The sequence below is a fragment of the Sardina pilchardus genome, chromosome 20 (assembly GCF_963854185.1).
Source record: "Sardina pilchardus chromosome 20, fSarPil1.1, whole genome shotgun sequence".
Taxonomy (NCBI): Eukaryota; Metazoa; Chordata; class Actinopteri; order Clupeiformes; family Clupeidae; genus Sardina; species Sardina pilchardus.
This window is the reverse complement of record NC_085013.1, coordinates 16,986,697-17,000,662: the sequence shown is the minus strand read 5'-3', so window position 1 is coordinate 17,000,662 and position 13,966 is coordinate 16,986,697. Positions and strand designations below refer to the sequence as shown.

Here is a 13,966-nt window from a genome sequence, read left to right as displayed (position 1 = left end):
CTGAACTTAATGCAAGGCTAGGACAGCCGTGCTATTTCTGGTCCGAGAACAGTAGTTTAAACCCATTGTAATCCAGAACTAGGTGTAATCCCTGTCTGAGAAACTGACTCTTTAAATCCTGGAATTGGCGTAGTCTTTGGCCCTGCAGGAGTAGCTCGTGCCTCTGAGAGGAGTCTGCTGAGGACGGAGGGCAAGTGGAGGTGAGGAGGTCAGGTCAGCACTAGAGGTCCAGTGCAAGCCCACCCCCCACCCCGTAGGCCACTGGAGGCAGTGGAAGGTTTGATTGTGTTAGTAGGTCCGTAGAGTATGGGGGGAGCTCTCATTGTCAGCGCTTGAAGGCGACTTTAAGCATTTTCTTGTTCATTGCCTCCCCACCCGGGACCACTGGAGGTGATTCTGTGTTTATGGGCCTGTAGGAGGCCGTCATTGTCAGTGCGTCTCTTGGAGGCACATGGAGGGAGGCAGGGCTCTGCCACTGGAGCAGAGACCAATGCTCATCCGCCCCACTTCACAAATCTGCATATTTAAAGCATGGCAGCTGCCAAGGGTCTTTCATGACAAACTCACTGTGCGCCCATAATTATGTCTTTTTTTTGTCTGTGTCAGTGTCTCATTATTTTTTTGCTCTCTCATTAAGATACCTAGACTGAACAAGTTGGTTGTTTTTCATGGGTTCTTAAAACTCTTTGAGCTTTGGTGCTCAAAATGAAGAAATTGAGAACTGTTTTTCTCTGGTTTCTCCTACATAATGGTAAAAAGTAAAATGTCAGATTAAAGATTGATATTCTCACTCACATTTTCACCATAACTGCCAATTCAATCTATTAATGGCAGAGTTAAAGGCATGATGTGCAATCATATCAAACAAACTCAAGTGAAAAGCACTAAGGTTGATGTTGAACCCTGTCGTCCTCAGGAGAAGCATCTCGCCCGTTCCAGCGCACGCGTTACTATGACAGCGCGCTGGGGGGGCTGGTGCAGGCGGGCGTCAGGCTACTGTCCAGCGCGGGGGCCGAGGACACCGCTGGCCTGCTGGCCGAGCTGGCGCGTGTGGAGCAGAGGAAGGGCCAGGCCATTAGCGTGCCCCTTGAGGTCAAAGGTCACCAGCAGCAGCAAGCACTGCAGTTCTACCTGACGCTGCCCTGCGTCAGCTACATCAACGCCCTCAACATGTGCCACAACTTCCGATCCGTCGCCCAGCTCGTCGACAGGTAAGAAGAACACCCACATTCTCACTTTGTATTAGCAGACCCCTTTGTCAAAACTACAGGTAAGACCACCCACATTACACTTTTAACAGTGAAGATTGTGTTCTTTGTTTTCATCAAAAGTACAGGTACATTAAGGTTCAGGTACACATAATTATAGGTGCGTGTGATATCCCTGGTAATGTAACTTAGCCATAGGAATGTTACTTTGTAATACTTTTGTAATCTGCTACTTGGGAGATGCCTCATACAGGCATTAATAATCAAACACTCAAATACCAACGAATGAAACCGTGAGAAATGGGCCTTTTTCTGTCGAGGCCACGTACAGTGATTCTGAAATGCATTATGGTCATCTCTCTCCTGTCCTGTAGTCAGTGGGTTCGCGTCTAACTGCTTATATCAGGGCTGTCTGCCTGGCCTGTAATGGTGTAAAATAGGATCCTCGTTATCTAACATCTGTCTGTTTTTCAAACCAACTGTATCATTTTCAACACCATAATCTACCCGTGTGTGTATCAGAGCACAGCTGCTGATTGCTCTACTTCTGTCCTCTCACTGTGGATGTAATGGTGAAATGGAGGCCACTGTTTGGTGTGATTAGATCGCTCTGTCTCTCTCAGTGTGTGTTTTCCTGTCCTCTGACTCATCCACTCTTTTTTCCCTTTCTTTCCCTATCTTTTTACGGTTTCCCTTTTTCTCTCATTCCCATTTTCCTTTCACTCTTCCCCTCTTAATTTTTCATGGTTTTTGTCTGTGAGTGTGTGAGAGAGAGAATGGTAAACATTACTGTGCAAAGTTTTTGGACGAAGTACAATACACACTTATAAGACTGTTCAACTGAACTGGTTTCCAAATCTGATTGACAACGCAAATGCTCTAAGAATTGTCCTTAGAGATTGTCCTTTAGCATGGGTGGTTACAGCACAAGACTGATGGTCTTCATTTATGCTAGTCTAGTACATGTTCAGACTCTTGCAAATTGCTGGACTGAGTTAAAAAGAACTCTAAGCAAATAACCCAACATTGTTCTGTCAACAGTCATAGGCAGTCTGCATGTTTGGAGAAGGCGGTGCCATCTCTATCCTTAACATGTTTATTTTTTTATGTGTAGTCCTATAAAACATAACGGGCTCTTTGTGAATATTTGGATGCTGTGTTGTTTTAATCAGTTTTGGTCATTCCAAATGTGTGTGTGTGTCCCTCTCAGTTCTCTGGAGGCTCTGCAGAAAGGGGCGCGTGTGAGTCGCTCTCGAGCAGAGGAGATCTATCGCTGCCTGCGCTACTCCAGTGACGTCTCCCTGATGGTCACCCGCTAAAGAGGAGAGTGGACCCCACAGAACCCCAGCCCACTCTGTGTGTGTGTGTGTGTGTGTGTGTGTGTGTGTGTGTGTGTGTGTGTGTGTGTGTGTGTGTGTGTGTGTGTGTGTGTGTGTGTGTGTGTGTGTGAGTGACCCGAGGCTGCTAGACCCTCCGAGGCTCAACTCTGAGTATGTGTACGCCTTAACGCATGGTGTGGGCGCCCTCTTCTGGAAGCACTCTGAACATCTTTAAATGGAGGTAACACTAAAGACTCACAGAGGTTCGGCTAATGCACACATGAGTGCTGCTTATTGGTTGTGTTGGCTCAACATACCCTACCTACACTGAGCTGCTGCTAAATGAATAGTTTTTCTGTGCTCCCAAAAGATGTTGCTCAGTGCTCAGGGTGAACGTCACAGAATCAAAGACTCCATTTGGGATAACAATTTGTGCTCTATCCATAGGCCAGACTGTAATTGTGTATATGTGTCCTGCTCAATACTCACCTGGTGCATCCCAGGTACTTCCTGAGTTTCCTGAGCCATGGCTCAAAGCTTGCCTCTGGTGGTTGAAATAAGATTGTGAGCTATTTGGAAATGAGTGCCTTCGATAACAACCCATCATGACATCCCAGTCCAAAAACAAAAGAAGCCTGGCACTCGGTTTTAGACCCAGTTCTCTAATCTCTTGCTGGACACCAGATATTTGGACAGTTAAGCATATTTTAACATTTATCTGTGGTGTGTTCCAACAGCATCATTGTTAACAGCATTTTCTGGCTGCATTCTGTGTTTGCTTGAGATGTTTCGCAGAAAGATAAACTAATCTCAGGGAGCACATTTTTGCAACCAAAACAATCGTTCATTCTCTGCCTTTAGAGCCTTGATCATAAGCACTTTATGGTATTTACCTGACATCGAAGCAGTAGCCAAAATTAACACTTGGAAAAAACGGTCTTTTTGACCATAAGCTTGGCGCAAGCTGTATGCTGGAAGTAAGACATTTCAGTGAGTTTTGCTTTTATACAGACATGAATGATTATCCTCAGAGTCAGTGGGCTCTTTCTGGTTTGTTATGAATAAGTTATTTTTCTAGTCATGCTTTTGTACAATTTATACAAAATAATAAATATGCAAAATCCTTTATAAATATCCAATCCCTGCGATTGTAATTATTTCTGGTATACCTCCTAGTAGTCCACAATTGTGATAAGCTGATGATGTTGACCAAATATTTGAATCTCAAATGTGCAAGCATTGTCAATGCCTTTATTGAATTGTTGAATATTAGTCTGCAGTTTTCTCAAACATTACACCAGGGGGCACCACTTAGCCAGACATGCCACCCTCCTAACTAGAGTTACAAGGTTGTATTAAGGGTTTTTCTCTATTGCCATTCATGCAAGCCAATGAAATGGGAAAAGATCATAATGTAAGGTAAGCAGTATTAGTAATTGTTACACTTTTAATTGAGGTATATGCACTGTATACAAAACCAAAACAAACATTCAAGAACGTAGTGATTCCAAGATTACATCAGCTACAATACAATACAAGATTGCTTTAGATAACATAAGTGCATCTCGAAATGTTGCTGTACCACTGTACTTAAAGGTGCAGTCAGGGATTTTATTTGATTTCAAGCCCATAACATTTTTTTTTGTCACATTCAGCAATCATTTCCTCAAGACCGCTAGCTGCCCATTCCATAATTACACTATAAAAAACCACCCGGGCTCTGTAGGCAGGCAGGCTCAGAAAACTGTAAACAAAGAAATTTGGAGCAGCCCTCCCCCAAACAAAAATGAAACCCTGCATGGGGTTTCTCTGGGAATAATTATAGGGGGGGGGGGTACCTCTCTGGTGTGTAGTTTGGTCCTTGGGTTAGAATTATATTGTTTCTATATGTTGTCTTTTTGCACAAAAGTGTCTGCTAATGAATGTAAACATAGACACAAACAAAGACAACATCCGGTGAAATCCTAGACTGGGTAAACCCAATCCGATCTGCCGGCGATTGGATTCCACCCTGCAGCTCAGGCTGGAAACCTGTACATTTATCTCTCCTGCTTCCATTACGAAGCACAGACTGGCTTATCCACCTGGCGCACCCGAATTGTTGGTCTTGACTGGTTGAAGGACTATCCAAGCGTAGTCATTTGAACTATGCCCATTGATTACGCCTCTTGTGCAGTAGAAATACAGCGCAAACTCCCCAGACTAATGTTAAATCTCAAAAGATTAAGCTTGGTCTGGTGATAGCCAAGCTAACAAATTCCCTGAAATTTCCACATTTCCTTTAACTTCATTTAGGCGTGCAGAATAAATGACATCAACAAAACTCCTTACCACATGAGGGCACTCTTTTACCACCAATATTATCTAGACATCATCAGCATCTCTACTGGTCTCTACAGCTCTAACTGTTGACGAAACATTCTTCATTTATAATGGTAATTCTATCTATCTATGAAGTGCCCGTCCCTATTTAGTTTTTACTAGAGTATTTTTAAAAACCTTTTTTTTAACTAATAAAAGCATAGGATGTTTTACACTAGTTCACTCGAAACGGCTTCATAAGATAAAAGATGTAATAACAAATCACTGAAAGTACATTTTTAATACGCTTTATTCAGCCTTTGTTCTACAGCAGATTGGTACGACACAAGTGGACTGTACAGCTAATGTACCAATGTTCAGGCAAAAAAAAAGCATTTCCGTAAAATTCCCCTATAGTACAACAGCCCCTAAGAAAGAAAAAAAGAATAAAGATCAAAAAGAATATATAGCTGCTTGTGGATTTGGCCTTCCTTGCAAATGTCCCTTTACACGGTCTTACCCCTGACCTTCATGTAACATACAAAACCAAGTAGTGCTCTATAAATAACCGTTTTATACAAACAATCACTTTTCATCAAGAATTATTCATGTCAATTATGACCGCATCACAATAAATTAATGTGGAACATCCAAAATGTTCAAATACAAAGAAATGTACTATTGTTTACACAATCATGTGAGCAGCATTTGACTGTCAGATGGAAGTGTTGTTGGTTTAAGGTGCTGAATTCATTAAGATTTTTTTTCCATAAAATAAATGCAGACATTTTGAGCATGATGACGCTGTACAAAGGTAAATTGTATTTACAGTAACTAATCAGTTTGACCTCAGTTTCTATGGTAACAGATCTTTGAATAATCTTGCAAAAGAGTCTTGCAGTATTTTGCCATTCTAGTCAGTACTGCAGTTCATCACACTATGCTAATTTAATAATTTTCAAACGTTGAACCCCTAAGTGTTCACGCTTACCAAAACATTGCGTATTTTGACGCATAATAACTTCAATGATTAACATCAAGTGCTCCCTCGTGATTTCCAGTAATTGCACTACAGGGATTGACACATTGGGGAGTCAAAAATCATAGAAAATCTTAAGTGCAGTTGTTGACTTCAAACAGCAGACCACACCCAACTCTGGAATGTGACAGCAACTTCCAGTGGGGGGAATTGAAATAGAGAGAAAGAGAACTTCTGGGATATCAAGTCCAGAAAAAGACTTAAAATTCCATAGTTAACAAAAAAAAATAGGAAAGCTTTAGTTGTGTACTTGTGTGTGGATGAAAGGCACATATGTGCACATACTAAAGAGTTTACATGTTGCTCTATGAAAATGTTCTTTTTTCTCATAATACTGATATACAAGAGACATAAATGACGTGCTATTTAACATTTGGAAATATCCAAACCACACGCAACCCAGTCGTCCCTAGTAACTAATAAGAAATCCTTGCAAGAAGTGTCGTTTGCTAAATATTCTAACCCATTTGTTCATTTGAAAAATGTCCACAGATTAACACATTAAAACATATTTTACATCATTCCATTCAATAATCCACTATCACATGGATCAAGGCCAGTGCCTACTTATTGACTACATACATTTCCAGTACGTCCTTTACTCACTAAAACCCAGTGGTTCACAACTTGTTCATTTCCCTTTCTCTTTCCTGTGATTTAAAGTGACTTTGAAACATTCTTTTGATCTTGTTGATAACCCACATAATACTGTAACTAAACCATTATAAAAGAAAACAAATGACAGGCTGAACTTAAAAAGAATTGTGAAATAAAAGAAAAAAGGGACACTTTTGTATTTACACATGCAGACTCCACCTGCAGACATAAAAACATCCATGTAACATCTCTTAAGGTCCCCCATCTGTCCACCATTACTCAAGGACTGTAACACACTCTAGAGGTGTTCTAGAGCGAGCACACACACACACACACACACACACACACACACACACACACACACACACACACACACACACACACACACACACTGTCTCACAGGCTTGTGGTCTGGACCTGCTGTTGTTGAAGGGCCTCTGGCGGCACCTCACAGTTGGCCGCCCCGTCCTCACGCATGTACATGAGAAACAGAGTCACGGTGGCGAAGGTGGTGGCGTTGACGGGGAAGGCGCGTAGCAGGGTGGAGGTGAGGCCCCGTGTGAACACCCTCCAGCCCTCACGCGCCCAGCTCTGGCGCACACAGTCCGCGATCCCGCTGTAGCGGTGCACACCACCCATGCCATCGGCCTGCAGCCTGGACTTGATGACGTCCACAGGGTAGGTGGAGAGCCAGGAGAAGATGCCCGACATGCCGCCAGCGAACAGCAGCTTAGGGATCACATAGTCGTCCTCAAGCTCACAGCCAAGGTGCCGCGTCATAACGTCGTATGCCAAAAAGTAGAGCCCGAAGGCCGGCGTTTCACGGATCACCGTCGTCAACATGCCCCGGTTGATCCCGCGAATGCCCTCCTTCCGGTAGATGCGTACCAGGCAGTCCAGAGAGTTCTTATAGAGTTTCCGCGCCGACTTTTTATTCTCACCCGTGCCTTGTGTCTGCATGCGTGTCTTTGCCAGTTCCATCGGGCAACAGATTACACACTGGATGGTCCCTGCCGCTGCGCCTGCCAAGAACTGGTTGAGGGGTGTGTCGTGGCCCAGCCGGCGCATGGCATTGCCCTGGACACCAAACACAATGGCGTTGATGAAGGCCAGCCCCATCATTGGCGAGCCGATCCCTTTGTACAGGCCAAAAACCTGTGGAGACACAGACAATCAAAACGGGGACAAGCAGAACTAGGTCGGCTAAAGTCAACGGCAGCCCAATGCTGAGTTTTGTGCAATATTTAACTCTTTGAGTTATTTTCTACTAAAACAAACCAAAAAGTACAGCTCCAGGGGAACAGACCTTGCAGCAGTATTCTTTATGAAATACTGCAGAGGATCCAGTGTTTCTGATAGCCCTGCTGCCTTATTTTAGCTTTTTACCGCAACGTCACTGCTGACCCTGTTCACCGATATGTCACCCAACCTTAATGACTCTTACTGAAGCTTGTCTGAAAGTAGAACTGCACTATGCTGACCCCTGTGTTGCCAAGCCAAGAGGTAATGGGACACCTCTGAATGGTGGCCCAGCACCAGTACACACCCAATGCGGTCAAATGTTAATGCAGAGTACAACGTGGTGTTCACCCTTTTGGATGAGAACATACCTCGTGCTCTGGCCAGTTTGTTCCTTGTGGGCTTAATGGTAGACAGTGAACACAAAACATGCAGCCGTTGTGTAACACAAAAATACTTAAACTACACTGGTGCTGCTAGTAATTAGCCAATTGCATTAGTTTAAATTGCGATTAAAACTCAATTCATTGTGCAGCCCTAATACAGTGCTTTGAATACCCATAGCTTTGTTATATTTCATGCTATACCAATTGATATAAATAGCCTGGGTGAACCCAGATGAACCTGAACCTGCAAGTCCATCTTGAGACCCTCCCATTTAAGCTGAGTTCAGAATCACCAAAAAAAACAGGAATCGCTTCATAACTGCTGGCATGGGGCAGATTATACGTAATGACAGCCAAAGGAGTACAGTTAGCACTATATGCACTACTATATTAAACTATATGGATGTGTATTCAATTTGGAATCGACTTAGCAACTGTATTTAAAACTTTCATTTACTGTACAAGACAGATGTTTGCTGTACCTCTGAAAAGAAGTGTCCAGAAGTGGTCTGGTGGAGCGGATTAATCAATTTTGGTATATAAAATGACAGAAAATTGTGTAAAAATGACAAGTGATTCTAAACGTCAGACATCCTCAAATGCCAAATATATTCAGTTTATTGTCATAGAGCAGCAAGTAAAGCAGAAAAAAGAATCAACTTAAAAGGTTTTTTCTGACAAATCACAATTTGACAATGAAGTAGTTAACAGTATTAGTTTACATTTTTATATAAGGAAGTACCATAATTATGTCTACAATTCATTATATCTGAATTAGCCCCGGTGAAGCTAGGGACTGTAGCATGCATGCTACAGCCCATGTTTTTACATCACCATCAATGGAATATTCCATTTGTTCAAAGCTAATTTGGTCATTATTCTACACCCCCTGTTCTTTTCACGAAGTGCATCAACAATTTATGAGCTGTCTTTGTCCCTTCAATCAGTTTGTGCACGATGTGAAAGTTATACTCACACTCTCTTGACGCACAATGGACTGGAAGCAGTGGAACGTTCCACGGTACAGGGGCTTGTCGACACTTTGGACCTGCAACCTGACCTATAATAATAAAACACACTCTTAGAATGTAAGTCCAAGTTTATTCAACTTTAAATTAATTGTGCTGAAATATTAAATTCAATAGACACATAACTCAAATGCAGTTTAGTATTTAAAACAGCCAATAACAACAGGCTTTCAGCAATGGGTAAATGGGAGTGTACACAATCCTACTTCACCAAATGTTGAGTTATAGTAAAGAGAATATTTTTTTTATTTCTTTGTGTTTTAAGGTCACAAATCAAACACTGGGGAGAGGAACAGAGGAATTGACCTTGACCGTACTTACTAGGTCACACATCCGTGCAGAGCTTGTTTATCCCTCACCCTCATCTACAACAAACGACACTTGTGCTGTTAAATACTTCCCCCTTAACAGGGGTCAGAGCATCGATGCAAATGCTGGAGATCATGGATCTTTGGCCCTTAGGGCTTCGGCCCTGTAACGCTTCTCCACATGCAGACCTTCCTTGGCTAGGTACAGAAACTCAATTTATTTCATGTCAGAGAGAGACCTAAAACTATCACCACAGAAGAGTAACTGACCAACAAACAAAGAATTTTTTTTATTTTTTAAGGGAGGGGGAGAAATAATCTTAGTTACTTTCAGTATGCTTGAAATAAAAGGTTTCGGAAGAAAACACGTTTTGAAATATGTAAATTGAAAGTCACATACTTCAAAATTAAAAAGAAAAAACAATGATGTAATGTAATAATTTAATTTTGGCCAAAAACTGAATAAGGGAAATGTTGCACTAATATATTATCATATTGGGAATCCCACCCAATCACGAGTAAAATCAAATACCCCCCCAAAAACAATAGTTATTCAAAATTAAATTACCAGGTATTTGGATGTGGCATCTTGTATACAGGGGGATCCTAGAGTCAACAGAACATATTCAAAAATACAGACTCCTAAAATGTGTTCATTAAAATGCAAATTTAAAAATACTATTAAAGCTTTCAGAACGCAATCATGGATGCTTTCAATACTTCTCCACTGACTTAGAGCTGAGTACTTCATTAATACTCCTCTGAAAACCCATTGATTTCCCCTTTAACTTATTATGATATTTTGGACAGGGTGCATTTGTTGTTAAATGCTGCAGCATGCAAAAACAAAGGTGTCAGAAAGACTGCAGACCATGAATGTATCAATTGATGTTGGGTTATAATCAGATCGAGTAGTCAGGTGCACAACCTGCCCAGAGCCTTGCATGAGAAGCTGTGTACGAATGTTAACGACTTCCACTGTCATGCAAGCTCCTAATGGCCATTTGCAACAGCTAGCCAACAAGCTGAAATCAAGCAGGCAAGGAGCGCAAGCAAGTTGTGGCAGTGGATGAGAGGAGAAAGTTTGGCATCACTGTACATGGTAGAGCTCCTTGTTCTTGCATTCTGCAGCTCTGATGTCATCAACATACCAGAGAAAAAATACATAACGGCAAGCAGGTCTTTGCATGCACTGCACACAGGCTCTCTGTATGCATTGTGGAATTGTCTGACATACTGTACCACGGTGAATATCAGCCATTGGTTCAGTCAAGCCACATAGGTGATGTGCTAAACTACCCAGTGGAGGGGGCCCTTAGCTAGATTTCCAGGAAACTACCACCCACATTAGTGGCTGCTGGCTCTTAAGTGGGTCTGGTCTGGCAATGATCTGGTCTAGAGTCATGCCACATCAATGCCCAGATCCATTTAAGATGGCAGCAGAGATCACTGTCCTTTACTAAAATCAGTCTCCTGAAAGAACAACTATTGATAGGTGGCAGTGTTTGACAAACATGCACTTAATTGTATGGTCAGTTGCAGCTGCATTCTTGTTCTTGGCTGTTGTATAGATCAAAGGGGCCGGAGGGGGTGGGGCAGCAAAATGCTATGCAAGTATCAATCAAAATCAGTCTCTCAGCAAACGAAATCACTGTGCATTCATTGAAACATTAAAAAGCTCGAATGAAACATGAAAACCCACCTTTACAGTATCAAATGGATGTCCCACCAACACACCAGCAGCACCTGAAAAAAAAAAGCTCCGTTGTTGCAAATGGGAATATATGCACCTGGACAAACTTTAAAGTAAGGGGCATCGGCCCAAGATTAACAACCTTAGGCTTCAGATCAATTTAGATACTGTATCAGTATCGATATTGGTAAAATTATAACTGGTGTAACTTTAACATTGACTCTCATCAGGTAGTAATAATTATAACTACGTTGCCTGGCTGAAAAAAGGTCACACACTCTAATACTTCGTTGGACCGTCCTCAGCTGCATGGCACACATTCGCTGTGCCATTGTTTCCACAAGCTTCTGCAATGTCACCATATTTATTTCCATCCAGCATTGCATTCATTTTTCACCAAGATGTTGTATTGATGACACAAGATTCTGACCATGTACAGTCTTCTCCAGCACATCCCAAATATTCTCAATGGGGTTAAGGTCTGGACTGAGTGGTGACCAATCCAGGTGTGAAAATGATGGCTCATGCTCCCTGAAACACTCGTGCACAATTTGAGCCCTCATTAACCTTGCCATTGTCATCTTGGAATATGCCCGTGCCATCAAGGAAGACCAAATCCATTGGTGGAATATCCTGGTTATTCAGTATATTCAGATAGTCAGCTGACCTCATTCCTTGGGTACATAACCTTGCTGAACCTAGACCTGACCAACTGCAACCCCAAATCATAGCACTGGTCCCACACGAGGCTCTTATCTATTTGCTCAGTTAAATCCAAATGATATGCCTATATGCCTGCTGACTCAAAGATCAGATAGAATGTCTGAAAACTAAGCATACCGAATGTGTTGCAATATTGTTTGAAGAACGAGGCATGTTTGAATACTGAACTACAGTAGCAGACAGAAAGCAAAGTGTCACCCCTGTGTAGCCTCTACCTGCAGTGGAAGTCCTTGACCCTGCTAAATGAGAATTCCTGACATGATACCAGCTGCGTCACTGGAGAAATGTGGCAACCCCAAGAGGACTGATCAGGCGAGGTCAAGTCAACCAACAAGTTCACTGTGAACAAACCCTTTGCGCAAACTGTATGCGATTCAGATACCTTCTAAAAACAGAGATTAACCAATGATATCACAATTGAAAATGAAGTGCACAAAATCTTGCTATCTGAAAAAAAAAACCAGACATGGAAGACACGAACGCCGTGACTGTCTGGTAAGACACGATAAGGATTAGGAATTCCACAAATTCGGCGGAAAAAATTCTTGAGAACTGAGATTACCACACAGCGAGCACTCCGGGCAAGAAACTGTGCAAAGAGAATAATAGGCTATTATGCGTATGACTGGATTTTATTTTAGATTATGCATTTAAATGCATTTCTTCTCCGAGTAAACTGGACTATCTGATGTGTGGATAACTTACGTAAAATTAAAACATAATTTTAAATCTGAACGTGAATATGATTGAGTTGCACGACCCATTGCCACAAAACAGGTTTTGCACCATCTCCTGTTCAATTAGCATCATAATAGATTTCTGGACGAAATGAGGCAGATTGCCAGTAATTTTCCATTCCAACGTTATAAAGAAATGTTCATTTATTTAAGTAGAATACGCAAAATTCCTATAGGCCTACTCCAAATTGACGGACAAAAAACTTAACTGTCTACAAACCAATAAACTATACTAGCTAGAGTCACATAGCCTATGCGCACAGTATTTCCAACGTCCACGTGGAAATAATGATGCCTGTATCAACTGTTTGATGTTGACATAGAATCTAAATTTGCTCTTCGATTCTATAATTTCATCGTCATCTACATATCACGTTAATGTTAAACTAATCGATGGTCGAATGCGTTTTGTGCAAATTGAGAAAATAGCTCAACTTGCCATTTAGCAAATCTAGCTTCCTGACTGTAAGGGGCAGGTGAAGCGCGATTTACTTCATCTCAAACCGACTAATATAAGATAGTTAAAAGGTGAAAGGCTCAGTTATTTCAAATATTAAAACTTACCTCCAATACAGCCGGCAACAAAGTCTAGAGCCATTCCTTTATAGAATTAATAGGCTAATGTTTCTGAAGTTTTCCCTTCTTCCGTCCAATCAAATTTCTTCACAAGGTTGATGAAACCCGACTCGTTGTTGCTTTACACACGGGTTACGCTAGGTGAATTAGCTAGCAGTAAAATCACACTGCTGTGGCTCTTTTCAACTGTGTATGACTGTATTTACTGTGCAAACCTGCAGTTTCTGTGCCCGTTTACAACCTGACCTAACCAACGTGTCTTGTGAGCTGGACAGCGACAGCTTAAAGTCGCTTGGTCTATTTTGGTGACGAGGGAAGCTTGCGGGAGGAGGCTACTTTTGCCTTTTTGAGGAAGCGAATTGTCCAATCGCTACTCTGTATCGAGGACAACTCCCTTGGCAAGTCAGCCAACTTTTACCGGCATCCGCGTGAATGAAATGTTACAATGTAGCCTGACTGTCCATTCAATTGTTGACAATCGACTCTGTGCAAAGTGTAACTTTTTGAATATGCCTAAAGTTTTTCACGGCAAATCCAGATTGCTCACAATATCAGCACAGTAATCAAAATTACTTTTCATATAATCAGTAACTGCCGTCATGCAAAACAAAAAAGAAAAAAACGAGTTGTCCTATGACTGGCTTACTATTGGGTCTAGTGAAAATAAAATCATGCATGATGGGCAACTATTTAATAGATAGGCCTAATTTAACCCGTGCTGTTTGCATGACGTTAATACAAGCGACCCGAATCAAGTTCGGATATCTGATTCTTGACTGCTGCTGTCGTGCTGTGGTCGTAAATCAAGGGAA

At 41.8% G+C, this 13,966-nt stretch overlaps 2 protein-coding genes across 5 annotated transcripts in view; one reads left to right on the top strand and one right to left on the bottom strand.

The window, feature by feature from the left end:
• The window catches only part of fancm (FA complementation group M), a 55,998-nt gene extending 52,350 nt beyond the window's left edge, over window positions 1–3,648 (top strand). For both annotated transcript variants that reach the window (XM_062522129.1, XM_062522128.1), the window contains 2 exons: window positions 917–1,211; window positions 2,419–3,648. In XM_062522129.1, coding sequence (XP_062378113.1) covers window positions 917–1,211; window positions 2,419–2,527 — 404 coding nt within the window. In that variant the 3' untranslated portion in view covers window positions 2,528–3,648. The remainder of the gene's footprint in view (window positions 1–916; window positions 1,212–2,418) is intronic.
• Window positions 3,649–5,120: 1,472 nt separating this feature from the next.
• On the bottom strand, window positions 5,121–13,483 carry LOC134067226 (mitochondrial basic amino acids transporter). Of its 3 annotated transcripts, XM_062522368.1 has the most exons (6): window positions 13,143–13,483; window positions 11,128–11,171; window positions 9,994–10,031; window positions 9,439–9,482; window positions 9,066–9,149; window positions 5,121–7,619 (listed from the first exon to the last, which is right to left on the bottom strand). In XM_062522368.1, the coding sequence occupies exons 4-6, from the start codon at window positions 9,448–9,450 to the stop codon at window positions 6,861–6,863; spliced, it is 855 nt and encodes a 284-aa protein (XP_062378352.1). In that variant the 5' UTR covers window positions 9,451–9,482; window positions 9,994–10,031; window positions 11,128–11,171; window positions 13,143–13,483; the 3' UTR covers window positions 5,121–6,860. The 3 variants fall into 3 exon arrangements, with proteins under 3 accessions (XP_062378352.1, XP_062378350.1, XP_062378349.1); XM_062522366.1 differs by lacking the exons at window positions 9,439–9,482; window positions 9,994–10,031; XM_062522365.1 differs by lacking the exons at window positions 9,439–9,482; window positions 11,128–11,171; window positions 13,143–13,483 and having other exon boundaries at window positions 9,994–11,120.
• Window positions 13,484–13,966: the final 483 nt, after the last annotated feature.

Coding starts and splice junctions, on each gene's coding strand:
- LOC134067226 (XM_062522365.1), bottom strand. CDS start 10,176: ATGAAGTACTCAGCTCTAAGTCAGTGGAGAAGTATTGAAAGCATCCAT. Junction 9,150..9,993: donor ATGCCACATCCAAATACCTG/GTAATTTAATTT, acceptor TTATTATTATAG/GTCAGGTTGCAGGTCCAAAG. Junction 7,620..9,065: donor CCATTGTGCGTCAAGAGAGT/GTGAGTATAACT, acceptor GTGTCTCCACAG/GTTTTTGGCCTGTACAAAGG.